Source organism: Rattus norvegicus, chromosome X, assembly GCF_036323735.1.
Source record: "Rattus norvegicus strain BN/NHsdMcwi chromosome X, GRCr8, whole genome shotgun sequence".
Taxonomy (NCBI): domain Eukaryota; kingdom Metazoa; phylum Chordata; class Mammalia; order Rodentia; family Muridae; genus Rattus; species Rattus norvegicus.
Genome location: NC_086039.1, coordinates 28568987 through 28581738, shown reverse-complemented (window position 1 = coordinate 28581738; position 12752 = coordinate 28568987). Strand labels below are relative to the sequence as shown.

Below are 12752 nucleotides of genomic sequence, written 5' to 3'. Positions count from 1 at the left end.
TTCAAAACATAATGCCTTGTCCACGTCAACACTGGAAGCCATTGCCTGGCTATCTTGGGAAACACAACCTTGGGATGACTGTGTGCTGATGTGGCATATTTGTACGCAGTTCACATTATTTCCTTCCCTTTGAATATTAGTGTTTGCGTTAGTAACAGATGCACATGTGAAAAATGATCATCACTGAGACTCAAGAGGGAAAGAAGGAAAACAGGAAGCTGTGAATGACCTCTTGAGTTAAGCCATCTAAAAATAGAAGAACAGCTCTTCATAGATGACCTGCTCGTCTAATAAAAAAAGAAGTGATTCACAAATATTTGATATGCTATATTAATCAATTCCATCAGCATGAATCATGTCCTGCATATTTAATTGCTTGGTATAAAAATGTAAGACAGATCATATGACATCTCTTTATTCACGCTCCAATTTAAAATATGTCCAAATAACTTTTGGTTTCTATATGGAAACTAATTTAAGGCTGACATTGGTTTGCAAATCATAATTTCATGCACAAGATTTCCAAGTCCCTAATCTTTTGTAGTTTAATTATTGGGCAAACAAAAGAATAGTCACTATACATGAAGTGTGAAGTAAAACTTATAAAAGACTATTTTCTGCAGTTTCTATTTCACTTCACATTAAGTATTAATACAAAAAGTAAGAATTAATTACATGTACAATTTTCCAAGGAAATGGATTCAATACTGCCATTAAAAGCCATCCTTATGAACAACAATGCCAAGCAACCAGAGCTTCCAGGGACTAAGCCACTACCTAAAGACTAAACATGGACTGACCCTGGACTCTGACCCCATAGGTAGCAATGAATATTCTAGTAAGATCACCAGTGTAAGGGGAAGCCCTTGGTCCTGCTAAGACTGAACCCCCAGTGAACTAGACTATGGGGGGAGGGCGGCAAGGGGGGGAGGATGGGGAGGGGAACACCCATACAGAAGGGGAGGGGGAGGGGCTAGGGGGATGTTGGCCCGGAAACCGGGAAAGGGAATAACACTCGAAATGTAAATAAGAAATACTCAAGTTAATTAAAAAAAAAAGCCATCCTTATGGGCTATGAACATCATTAAATAGGAAAGTGGTTGCCACACAAGGGTGAGAGTCTGAATCAGAATCTCAGGACCCGTGGTATAAAAGCCCAATTTGGTGGTGCATGCCTATAACCCCAGAAAGGATGAGGTGGGAGGTGGAGACAGTGGATTCCCTAGAAGCTTACTACCCAACTAGCCTGAAAATCTTAGCAAATTTCCAAGCCAGCCAGGCATCTGGTCTCAAATGAAAGGTAGTAAGGATCTGATCTGAGGAAGGAACACGAATTTTTCTGATCTCCTCATGTGCATATGCAAATTCAAACCCCCAAGAACATGGACACAAAAATGTATACAGACAGACAGACAAACACACACATGCAATGCATGGGCATGTGCACACGTGAAAACACACACACACACACACACACACACACACACACACACATGCTCATATACATACATGTTCATAGACACAATTACTAGAGATGAGAATGCAGTCCAGGCTAGAGAACTTTCTAAATTACAGCACAACTTTTGATCTAAATGATAACAGTATTAAAACAACATGAAATATACTAAAGAAGAAGCAACTTCACAGTGTTTTAAATTAGACTATCATGCTACAGTGTATGACCTGAAATTGGAGTCGAGTCAACAACAGCCCAAAGGAAAGAAAGCTGGGCAGTTTGAAAGCTATTTAGAAATCCAGGAGCAATGGTACCATGGAATGATGATTGTGGTGGAAGCAGAGAGACGTAGATAAGAAAGAGGACAACATGAAGGTAGTATGGGAAGACGATGAAATAGAAATGAAATATGAAAAGGAGATACATGTCAATGTATGATGTTCAGAAGTCTTATTTGCCACAAAGAGCAGACAACCCTAATAATTCAAGCAAAGTCTAGTAAGCAAAGAGTAGGAGGTAGACATGCTTTGGAGACATACATTGATGTGTAAAGGATCATTGATGAGTGGAGGACAAGTAAGAGCTAGAGATTGAAATGAAGTGTAAATTCTGGGGAAAACAATGTCCAGCATGGGACTAATGGAGTGGGTGACAAACATGGTATACAGGGAAAGGTTGGAAGAGGAGAAAAAGACAAGGGTATACAAGAGCAGAGAGTCATGTGAGCCATGGAAGTGGACTGGCAAGCCACTAAGTTTTATGGAAGACTGGGAGTTTAAATGTGAATCAAAGTCAACAATAGTAGAAAACTACCAAGAGTAAATGACAAAGAGAACGTTGCGGTGTTAAGCTTCAGCTACCGGTAGGAGGGTGGGGCTAGAAAAGGTATAGTGGGAAGTAAAGGGGAAAATTCATCACCTTTTACCCCATGTTTCATGAGAAGGAAGAAACAAGCACGGCTATGGTGGAACATATGGCTCAGATTACAACATAATACTAGTTGTCCCTAGCCACAGCATAGTGAATCTTAAGTAATAGTTTGTCATTAAAAAAAAAAAAAAAAACCAAACTATTATCAAGTTTACTAGCTTGTCTTTGCAAAGAATCTTCAGGTTTCTCTGACATCCTCACCAAAAAAACAAACTAAAAGATTTGAACTCAGATAGGCTTACGCACCCAATGCTTTATTGGCTCATAAATAACATTTCCCCCAATAGCTAGCTGTACTTTTAAGAAAAAAACCAGGGCTCCTTCCTACAATGTTATAAAGACCTCAAGACAACATCCCATAGTTTGGAGCTTGTTCTACTTTGTGAAGCTTATGAGAGTCCTTGGAGAAAGCAGCAAGAAATTAAAGAGGCCACATCAAAATTCTAGCATTAAAATAATAAGCTCAGCCCTAACAGAAGCCTGCCATACCAGAAACAATGACAACAAAACAACCAATGCTTCATGGCTATATCTTTCAAATGAGATCAAAGGAAGAGTAAATATCAGGAGAAAATGACTTCAACTGTTTCTTTTTTAATTTGTGTTCAATTATTACAGTTTACAAACCCAGTGATATACTTTCAGATACTAAAAATGCTAATTGAGCGGAACTGTAGAGAAAGCTCAGTGGTTAAGAGCATGAACTGCTCTTTCAGAAGACTCAAACTCAGTTTCCCAATCCCACAGTTACATGTAAATCCAGCTCCAGAGGATCCAGTGCTCTCTTCTGGCCTCTGTGAACACTTGCTTGCACACACACTCACCTACAGATAGATAAATTGTAAGCTCCAAAGTCAAATGTCATTATTCCCCAGAGATACCAGAAATCACTAAATAAGACTGATGGGGTTTTCTTTTTTCTTTTTTTTTTTTCTTTTTTTTCGGAGCTGGGGACCGAACCCAGGGCCTTGCGCTTACTAGGCAAGTGCTCTACCACTGAGCTAAATCCCCAACCCCCGGGTTTTCTTATATGGAAAAAATGTTTATGGGAGGACCAAAGAGCACCCATTGTAGAACAAGTCTCTGTCATGCATATGCCTACTTTAGCAGACCCGTTTCACATGATCTATTTCAAAGTCCTCTTTGCTGTTTCTATCCTCAAGCCATACCTCTATATTTTAGGGCTGTCCAAACTTTGTGAAGAATTTCTGATTATTATAAGAAACCCTCCAAGTGCACTGGAACTGATCTTTGCCTCTAGTTTTGCTGGTGATAGGAATGTAATAATAGACTTACCTCAAAAAAGAAAGGCATAACATATTTGATTGGCATATTCCCTATAGTTCACTGATAGAGCAAGATCCTCTGAAAAAATCCCCAGATGAAGTTAGAATATTTTACTTCAAAACAAGTTGCATCTTTTGATAAGATCAGAGGTGTTTGCCTTTAAAGTACCATTTCTGTTCTTAATGGAGACTTGGCTATTAGCCTAGTTTAAAATGTTACCAAGGATCAAGTAGAAAAACCTTTCAAAGGCTCTTTTCACCTGGTTTAATGTTAGCTTTTTGCTAAAAGAACAAATAACCTTAGAGTTATTTTCCCTTGGTCATTACAATTTCAATCATAGGGCTTATAAAAAAAAATAGAGCTCTCCTCGGTTCCAATTTGCTGAGGCTGCTACAAGATATGATTTTGAGTCTAACAAGAATAATGTACTTAATTGAATATTAATACTTTCTGTGTAAATCTAAAATGATACTAATAAAATGTCTATCTCTGAGTATTTAATATATATGGGTACACATGTATTGTCCATATATATAATATAATACAATATATATTTATATATAATACAATATATATATATATATTTTTTTAAGAATTCTGTATTGTATTTTTCCCCAAATAATCCCTGGTAAAATTTCCATAAAATGTATCCTGGGTCTCCAAGAATCTGTATTATAGTCAAGCCCACTTCTGTATGTGATCATCAGGAAGCCTAAGTATAGATCATAAAGGGACTGCTGTAACCCGGATGGGTGGAAATAGGAGGTAGGGACACAGAACACAATGGGAGGGAAAGCAAATTTCTTTTTTTTTCTTTTTTCTTTTTTTTCTTTTTTTTTTTTTTGGAGCTGGGGACCGAACCCAGGGCCTTTCACTTACTAGGAAAGCGCTCTACCACTGAGCTAAATCCCCAACCCCTGAAAGCAAATTTCTTAAAGTGTTCTTAAATTGCTTTTCTGCCCATTAGGTCATTATTTCTTACACTGCCTTACAGTATGCCTTAAAGTTTATTGACTGACTTTCAACTGTGGATTCATTCATTTCTCTATTGCTCACATGAGATTCAACATCTTACAATTATTTCCATGTCTGATTCTGCACGTCTCCTCCCTACCTCAGAATCCCTTGTGTGAAGGAGTTGAGATCTTTTATAGCACCTCCATCCCTAGAATTGTGAAACTTGACATAGTGAATAGTAGGTGTCAATCAATGTTTGTTGTGGTTTTCTTCTGCCTTCAAAGACTTCTTTTTTTTTCTTTCTTTTTTTTTTTTCGGAGCTGGGGAGCGAACCCAGGGCCTTGCGCTTGCTAGGCTAGCGCTCTACTACTGAGCTAAATCCCCAACCCTCCTTCAAAGACTTCTAAAGCATATTAATAGAAGAGCAACAGTTTACAGAGATGTGTGCTCATGAACATGAACTACTGCTTATATTCTGTTCAAATGTTAAACTTCTTAGTAAAATTATTTCCTTTAAAACAGATTTGAGTACCTGAAGAAATTATTAGAAATATTAGAGACCTGCATTTCTAAAGTGTGAGTTTGTACCTACTAGCTGCTTTTACTGAAATGGAAACTTTGAGCCATTTTGCTCAACAATACAAAGCCATCCCAGTATGCTGATTCGTGAATCAATTGTTTGGAAGACAAAAATTTGACTGTATCTGCTTTTCTGGATTAGCTGCACCTGAACATACTCTCCTGTCTGGACCTTCCCTGAATGTAAATATTTGATATTTTCCTTGCAGAATTCATCCCACAGGCATTTGGAATGCCCTTATCCCAAGTCATTGCTAATGACCGGGCATATAAACTGAAGCAAGATTTGCAGAGGGAGGAGCAGAAGGATGCATCGGATTTTGTGTCTTCGCTCCTCCCATTTGGGAATAAAAAACAAAACAAAGAACTCTCAAGCAGTAACTCATCTCTCAGCTCAACCTCAGAAACACCAAATGAGTCTACATCCCCAAACACTCCAGAACCAGCTCCCCGGGCCAGGAGAAGGGTGAGTTGGCCAAGATCTTCTCTGACTCTGAAAATACTGAAAATGAGCAAAGTTTCCCTTTGAATCTCTGCTATCATATCAACTGGACACATTAGAGATAGCAGTTGCACTAGGGGATAACCTGTAGTGTCCATGTGGCAGTTAACACTCAATTTCCCTCCTGGTTAACTTTGTACCCAAATATTCAGCACTACTGCCATTAATGCTGGTCTTTTGCTATTTCCTGCTGTCTCGCTAGACTTTCTGCTCAATCAGACAAATATACCCTACCACCTATGGGCCACATCCATACAAGGCTTGTTCTTGAACATGAACCACTTCTATGCTAAATTCAGAGTCTTGAGGCCAGGGTCCAGTGTTTTTGTTAATTTTTTTTCTGTACTATTCTTAGGATGTACCTGGATCAATGAATTAGCTGCAACATCTCAAAAATCAATGATTTAGATTTTTCTTATCAATAGAATTTGTTCCCCTCTTAAATAGAGCTGTATAAGTCTATACAGTCTTGTTCAAATCCATGCTGAATCAATGTGGTGCCAGTGATGCAATGGCCATTAAGTTCTAGGCTCTGGGCTCCTTGCCTGTTAATTGCAAACCTACAAAGCTGAGTTTGCCAAGCCACATGGGTGGTGATCAGCATAATTACTGCATGTTCCCTGTCCCTGAGAGGCCTTTCCCTTTCCTTTAAGCTTTGAGCTGGAAATATTTGTCACCTCCAGTTATTAAAGACTGCCCTAGTTAAATGTAAAAGCAAACCTCCATTTATAACCCACAGTGATTAATCAGCTACCAACATTTAAGAGTTATTCCAAAGTATAGGAAGACTTAAGGCTCTACTACTATTTTTATGGTATTGACTATGACTCAAAGAGGAAAAACTGAGAAAATTATGGAATATTTGAATTTTCCAAATGAATTGGTTCTTCTAAGCCTTCAATTGTCTTAGATTGTTTATACATTCAAATAACAGTAACATAAAAATCCCTGAAATAGAGATGTTTGAGAACCTAGGACCTAGGCAGTGGGCTTCCTAAATGTCTCTTTTTCTGTACGGACCCCACCAGGACTCTAACAGGTAACTTCTTACCACATACTTCATCCAGGATGGATGGCTATAATTTCCTATATATTGCTGGGGTTTCAGGCATATACCACAACATCCAGTTTGAATCTGCTTATGTTTAAAATGTACTTCCTAGAGCTATAGCTGAGGATTTTTTTATTCACAAGACTTCTATAACTTTACCTCATTTGTTGAGTATGCATTTCATGTTTCAAAAAATGAAGTGGTTGAATCAAAATATTTTAATCATATGTTTCCCATCTTTTGTCTTCCACTTGGAGAAGTCTGTGTATTAAAGTTGTAACTAACAATACTTACCCTGTTTTGTGGAGATTTTCTAACTCGTTCAAAGTGCATTTAGTTTTTCCTCTTAATATGTCAGCAATATGCAAGTATGTCAGCAATAAAAAAAAGTAACTACATCCAGCAGAATTTTCTTTTGAGAATTATGGTCCTCCATGAATTTGTATCTGATATTTCTGCAAGCAGCTGCTTTTCGTTCTGTTGCCTGCCCTCTTCCTCAAGTCTGTGTATCACTTACAGGGTGCCATGTCCGTGGATTCCATCACAGATCTGGATGACAACCAGTCTCGACTCCTAGAAGCTTTACAACTCTCCTTGCCTGCTGAGGCTCAGAATAAAAAACAAAAGGCCAGAGATAAGAAGCTGAGTCTGAATCCTATTTACAGGCAGGTTCCCAGGCTAGTGGACAGCTGCTGTCAGCATCTGGAAAAACATGGTAAGTAGAGTTGTCATCAGCCATCAGTGATCCAAGCATCAGTCCTATATTCAATTCTGTGTTGCTTTGAACAAGTGCTAGACAAAAATTTCCTTTGATGAATAAAGTGAACTGATGTAAGTGTTGTTTTAAGAAGTTACTGGGATCAAAAGATGAGGAAGTCTGGTACTATTTGAAATTCTCCAATCCTAAGAGTCCTTACAAGGGATTCTGAACAATCATTTTAGGAAAAGAATCACTTGTGTTGGGCTACACCCCCTTCAAAGAGCATAAAGTCCTGTGGATGTTCTTATACATTGAGTTTATTTACAGAATTTCTTGGACAAAAGTTAAGTTTTGACTTTGTAAATATCTACTCTTAATGTCTCCAGCCATCCCATTGCAGTTTGACTCCTATTAACAGGATGACCTTAATATGATGAATAGTTTCTGAAATTTAGATATTTGGCTCATCAAAGCGTCATATCTGTCACATCTTTATTTGCTATAGATTTACCACACACTGTGGACCTCGGAAAACTTCCTTAATTATTTATTTTCAAGATACTATGCTTGCTATAATTTTGTAAAGCAAAATGAACAAGCGTTTCCTGGGCCTCTTGGTATAGACGTTCAGTCCCAGATACATAGGAGGCTGGGCAGGAAAATTTCAAGTTCAAGATCTTCCTGTGTTACAGAATGAGTTCAAGGCTTTCCTGGGAAACCTTGTGAAATTCTGTCTAAAAAGGAAAACTAAGAAAGAGTTTGGGATGCTTGTCAGCGGTATATCATTTGCCTAGAATGTACAGTGCCCTAGGTTAAATTCTCAATCCCACAAGAAAGAAAAGGAAGAAAAGGTGGAAGTACAAAAGAAAATGTGGACATTGTCATTTATTTCCTAATTATGAAACAGAGTTTTGTAGAAAACTACTAAAGACATATTGAAATTGCTTAATCAAGTCAATATGTGTAAAAATCCCTGGATGACTTAAATAAATATATTTAAACATTAGGTTTTGTTTGCAGGGCAGATATTTCATATATAGTTTGAATCTAAAGGTAAGACTTAGGCTGATCAAATATGCAAGGTTCTGTCTTTATTCTAAGTGCTCTTAGAATTTCTTTCAGATGAATCTAGAATAGGATATAAATTCAAATCCAAATAGATATTGACTTGAATATCTCAAACAAATATCAAAAATAAAAAACTTTGTAACTTCAAAAGGTAAAGTATTTTGCATGTTGTTTTTGTCATATTATGTGACCCTGTCTCAAAACAAAATAAGACAAATACAACATTAAAGAGTATTTCTTAACATTTTATTTGCTTGTTTTTCAAATGACTGGTAGAGGACGCATGTCACTTTAGTGTTTTATGTTTTTATCAAAGACCATTTTCGCACCCTCTTCAAAATTGTCCTTGAAAATTTTTATTAACCCCATCTATATTTATGTACAAAACCATTCTTCACTTATATATCATTTCAAATGTCTCCTCTATCCTTAATGCAGAATTCCTTTAGCATCTCAATTTTCTAAGGAAGCTTTCAAAAGGCAGACAGAAGAATAAATGGGAATCAAGGAATGCTTCTGTGATTCAGGTTGAGTTTAGGGTGTGACCCATTTCTTATTGTGCCTGTCCTCATTTCATGATGGCTCTAATCCTGAGATTCGGGGACATTTTAGTTTCTGAGGAAAAGGGGAAAAAGATAATCACATCAGTTCCTGAGGCAGGCAGGACTCAGCAAAGTCACAATTCTTTATAAAATCAATGTCTTTTTCGGTGTTCACCCATTTTTTTTTAGTGACTGCTTTAAGTCCTGGCTAAACTATTCTTTGGCTGTGAAGAAAATCATTATAAGGTTATGTCAGGGGAAAAAAAACGATCTATCCAAAGGCAGTCATTTGTCCTACCATTAAAAAACTAAATCCACGGGGTTTTGGATTTAGCTCAGTGGTAGAGCGCTTGCCTAGCAAGCGCAAGGCCCTGGGTTTGCTCCCCAGCTCCGAAAAAAAAGAAGAAAAAAAATCCAATTCAAAATCCAAAACATATTACAACTGATTGACGCACATCAGAATTTTTTCCCCAGTAGGAAATTGCTATGATTGAAGGAATAATCTCAGAAATGGACATTTCTGAATAGCTTGGAGAAAGCTACCTAAATGAACAGTCCTACCTGTGTGACAGTTTCCCTCTGATATCTTGATTTTGTAGACATTCAGATACTCAGAAGCCATCTAAAAATAAGAAATATAAAGTTAGGTGAAGAAAATGTGTATAAACTGACATGTTATTTTTTTATTTTGCATATGAGTCATCGAGTACATTCATAACTTGTCTTTCTCTAAATAATAGCACATATCAGATTATTCTAAGTATTCTGTATGCATTAATTAATTAAATCAGTACATACATGTTGAAGGAGGTACTTAAGATCAGTTTTAGAGGAAAAAAATATGATGCTGTATCTTACTCTGAACTGAATCTCATTCTAGATTTCCCAAAGAAGTAGAAAATATAAATTAGGTCAGGTGTTGGCCCCAGTTAGGAAGCAAATTAATAACAGTAATAAGAAGATGGAGTAGATTCCTTACCCCCAAGCAAAGCATTCATAATGCAGTTGTAAATCAACAATAATCACCCACATGGCACAATTCTCTCAAATCTGGAACTTCAGAATGATACTTTTAAGAAACAGAATTGATGAATGGGATGTTCATGCTACTGTGTTATCAAACAAAAAATTAAAAAGTAAAAACCCCTCGGAAAGTCAAATAAAAAGTGTTACTACTTAGTGTTGGAGGAATATCTCAGTAGTTAAGAGCAGATCCTGCTAAAACAGAGGGCCTGGGATCAGTTGCCAGTTCCCACAAAGTAGCTCCTCTTTCCAGACACATATGCATGGAGGCAAACAAAGCCCATAAAATATGCAAAAGATTAACAGACTGAGAAAGAAGATAGGGAATGGACACCCTTCACAATAGTCAGAAATAATATGAAATACCTCTGTGTGACTCTAACCAAGCAAGTGAAAGATCTGTATGACAAGAACTTCAAGTCTCTTAAGAAAGAAATCAAAGACAGTCTCAATGAAAAGACTTCCATGCTCATGGATTGGCAGGATTAATATTGTAAAAATGACCATCTTGCCAAAAGCAATCTACAGATTCAATGCAATCCCCATCAAAATTCCAACTCAATCCTTCATAGAAATAGAAAGATCAATTTACAAATTCATTTGGAATAAGAGAAAAACCGAGATAGTGAAAACTATCCTCAACAATAAAAGAAATTTGGGAGGAATCATCATCCCCCAAAAGCTGTACTACAGAGAAATAGTGATAAAAACTGTATGGTATTGGTACAGAGACAGGCAGGTAGATCAATGGAATAGTATTGAAGACTCAGAAATGAACCCACACACCTATGGTCACTACCAAAGGAAGGAGAAGCCTTTCGTCCCGCGAAGGCTGGACCCTCACATGTAGAGGAATGTTACGGAGGGCAGTGGGGAAGGGGTGGGTGTTTGGGTGGGGGAAATGGGATAACATTTGAAATGTAAATAAAGCATATCCAATGAAATAAAAGAAAAAAGTTAATAATACTTAATATCAAAACGCAAAGAATTTTATCATTTTTGAGATAAATCAAGATTCATTGATACCATATAATATTGTAAACAGTACATACAGAATGCCTATGACATACATAAAGACCCTATGAAGAGAACTGCCAAGTATTTTCTTTATTGTTTCTTGATAGAAAAGTATGTCTATAACATTTTAAATTCTTTCCATTTAATGATATACTAGTTATCACTCTTTTAGTCACAAGTGAAAGAAACCCAAGCGGAAGTAGATTAAGGAGAAGGTCCCCCTACAGGACTCAGTACCCTGTAATAAGTATTTATTTGCTGAGTGTCTGAATGCAAGATTCAAGTAATACTATGAGGTCCCTTGTTTACTGGCTTTACTCTTAGATCAACTATATTCATGTGGTTTCAAATGGCCACTAGCACTTTGAATCTAGCACCACTGTCATACCTGATTATGAAGAGAAAATGGACTAACAGTAAAAGAAGAAAGAAAGAAAAGAAGAGAAAAAAACTAGTGATGAAGGGTCTTCAAAAAACTGGAAGCCACCTATGGTGCCACATTCTTTTCAATACAGCATTCGGGAGGCAAATACAGATGGACCATTGTGAGTTAGAGATCAGCCAGGTTCACAGGGAGAGGCCCCGCCTCCAGAAGAAAAAAAAATGGAAAAACACCTGTGTTTTCTGAAGGAAGAATACATATATCATACATCCTTACCCCTGATTATCACACCTGGTCATAAAAACCTTGTGATTTATTTAACTCATGTTATTGGGAAGATAAGGGAAGAAGAGACCCATATAAATGGCATTATAAAGTATCCAAATCTAGAGAGTAAGGCTATCACAAGAGAGAACTCAATGCTATTTCTTCACCAGATCAATAGTGTGGGGAGATTTAAAAAAAAACAGAGGAAGAAGAAAACACAGATTAAGATTCACAATTTGGGAACCCGATCTGGATGTTGTCTGAAAATTCAATGTCATTAAATGACTATTGTTGAAATTTCCAATCTGTGCAAGTGAGATTGTTGGATTTTTTTTGAAGATCATATTTTTAAATAGACTTTTATTATACTTTATTTTATGTCTTTGTGTGGGTTTGAGATTATCCTTATATACCATGTGCATGCAGATACATGCAGAGGATACCTACAAATAGTTAGATAGATGGTATATAGATGACATAGATTTGTAGGTGCATAGGTACATAGATATAGATATAGATACAGACACAGATATAGATATAGATAAAGATATGGAGAATGCCACTGCTCTCACTTGATGGTAAGACACAGTTTTCATGTATATACAATTTTCTTGTAAATGTCATTTAAAATGGGTACAGAATAGTGAACCTGAATTAGCTCCAAATTCACAAGCTTGCTTTCTCTTATAAATAGTCCTACTCTGAAATACCCGTGTGTGTATCTTTGTTCACATATATATCATCTTAGACTCAATTATAGGGCTGTTGTCTATAAAGAAGATCTCTCTGACCTATAACATCAGTAATCACACAGGGGAAAATATTATCTAAAATCATTTAATGTAAAAAAAAAAGCCTCTGACGTTGAAAGGTCCAACTATAGATCTGGAGAAGATGAATAGGATGCCATTGAATACTATGCAGTCACTGCTGGTCTGTGCAAACGTCACAGCTCTGTGCAAACATTCTGCACTGTTTCCACATTGATTTT

At 36.9% G+C, this 12752-nt stretch overlaps 1 protein-coding gene across 9 annotated transcripts in view; it reads left to right on the top strand.

Moving 5' to 3' along the window:
• Positions 1 to 12752, top strand: part of Arhgap6 (Rho GTPase activating protein 6) — a 536433-nt gene that overhangs the window by 480606 nt on the left and 43075 nt on the right. For all 9 annotated transcript variants that reach the window (XR_005498297.2, XR_005498298.2, XM_017602284.3 and 6 more), the window contains exons 4-5: positions 5419 to 5675; positions 7282 to 7477. Coding sequence is in view for 7 of the 9 variants with exons in the window: in XM_017602284.3 (XP_017457773.1) it covers positions 5419 to 5675; positions 7282 to 7477 (453 nt within the window). In the remaining 2 variants the exon portion in view is untranslated. The remainder of the gene's footprint in view (positions 1 to 5418; positions 5676 to 7281; positions 7478 to 12752) is intronic.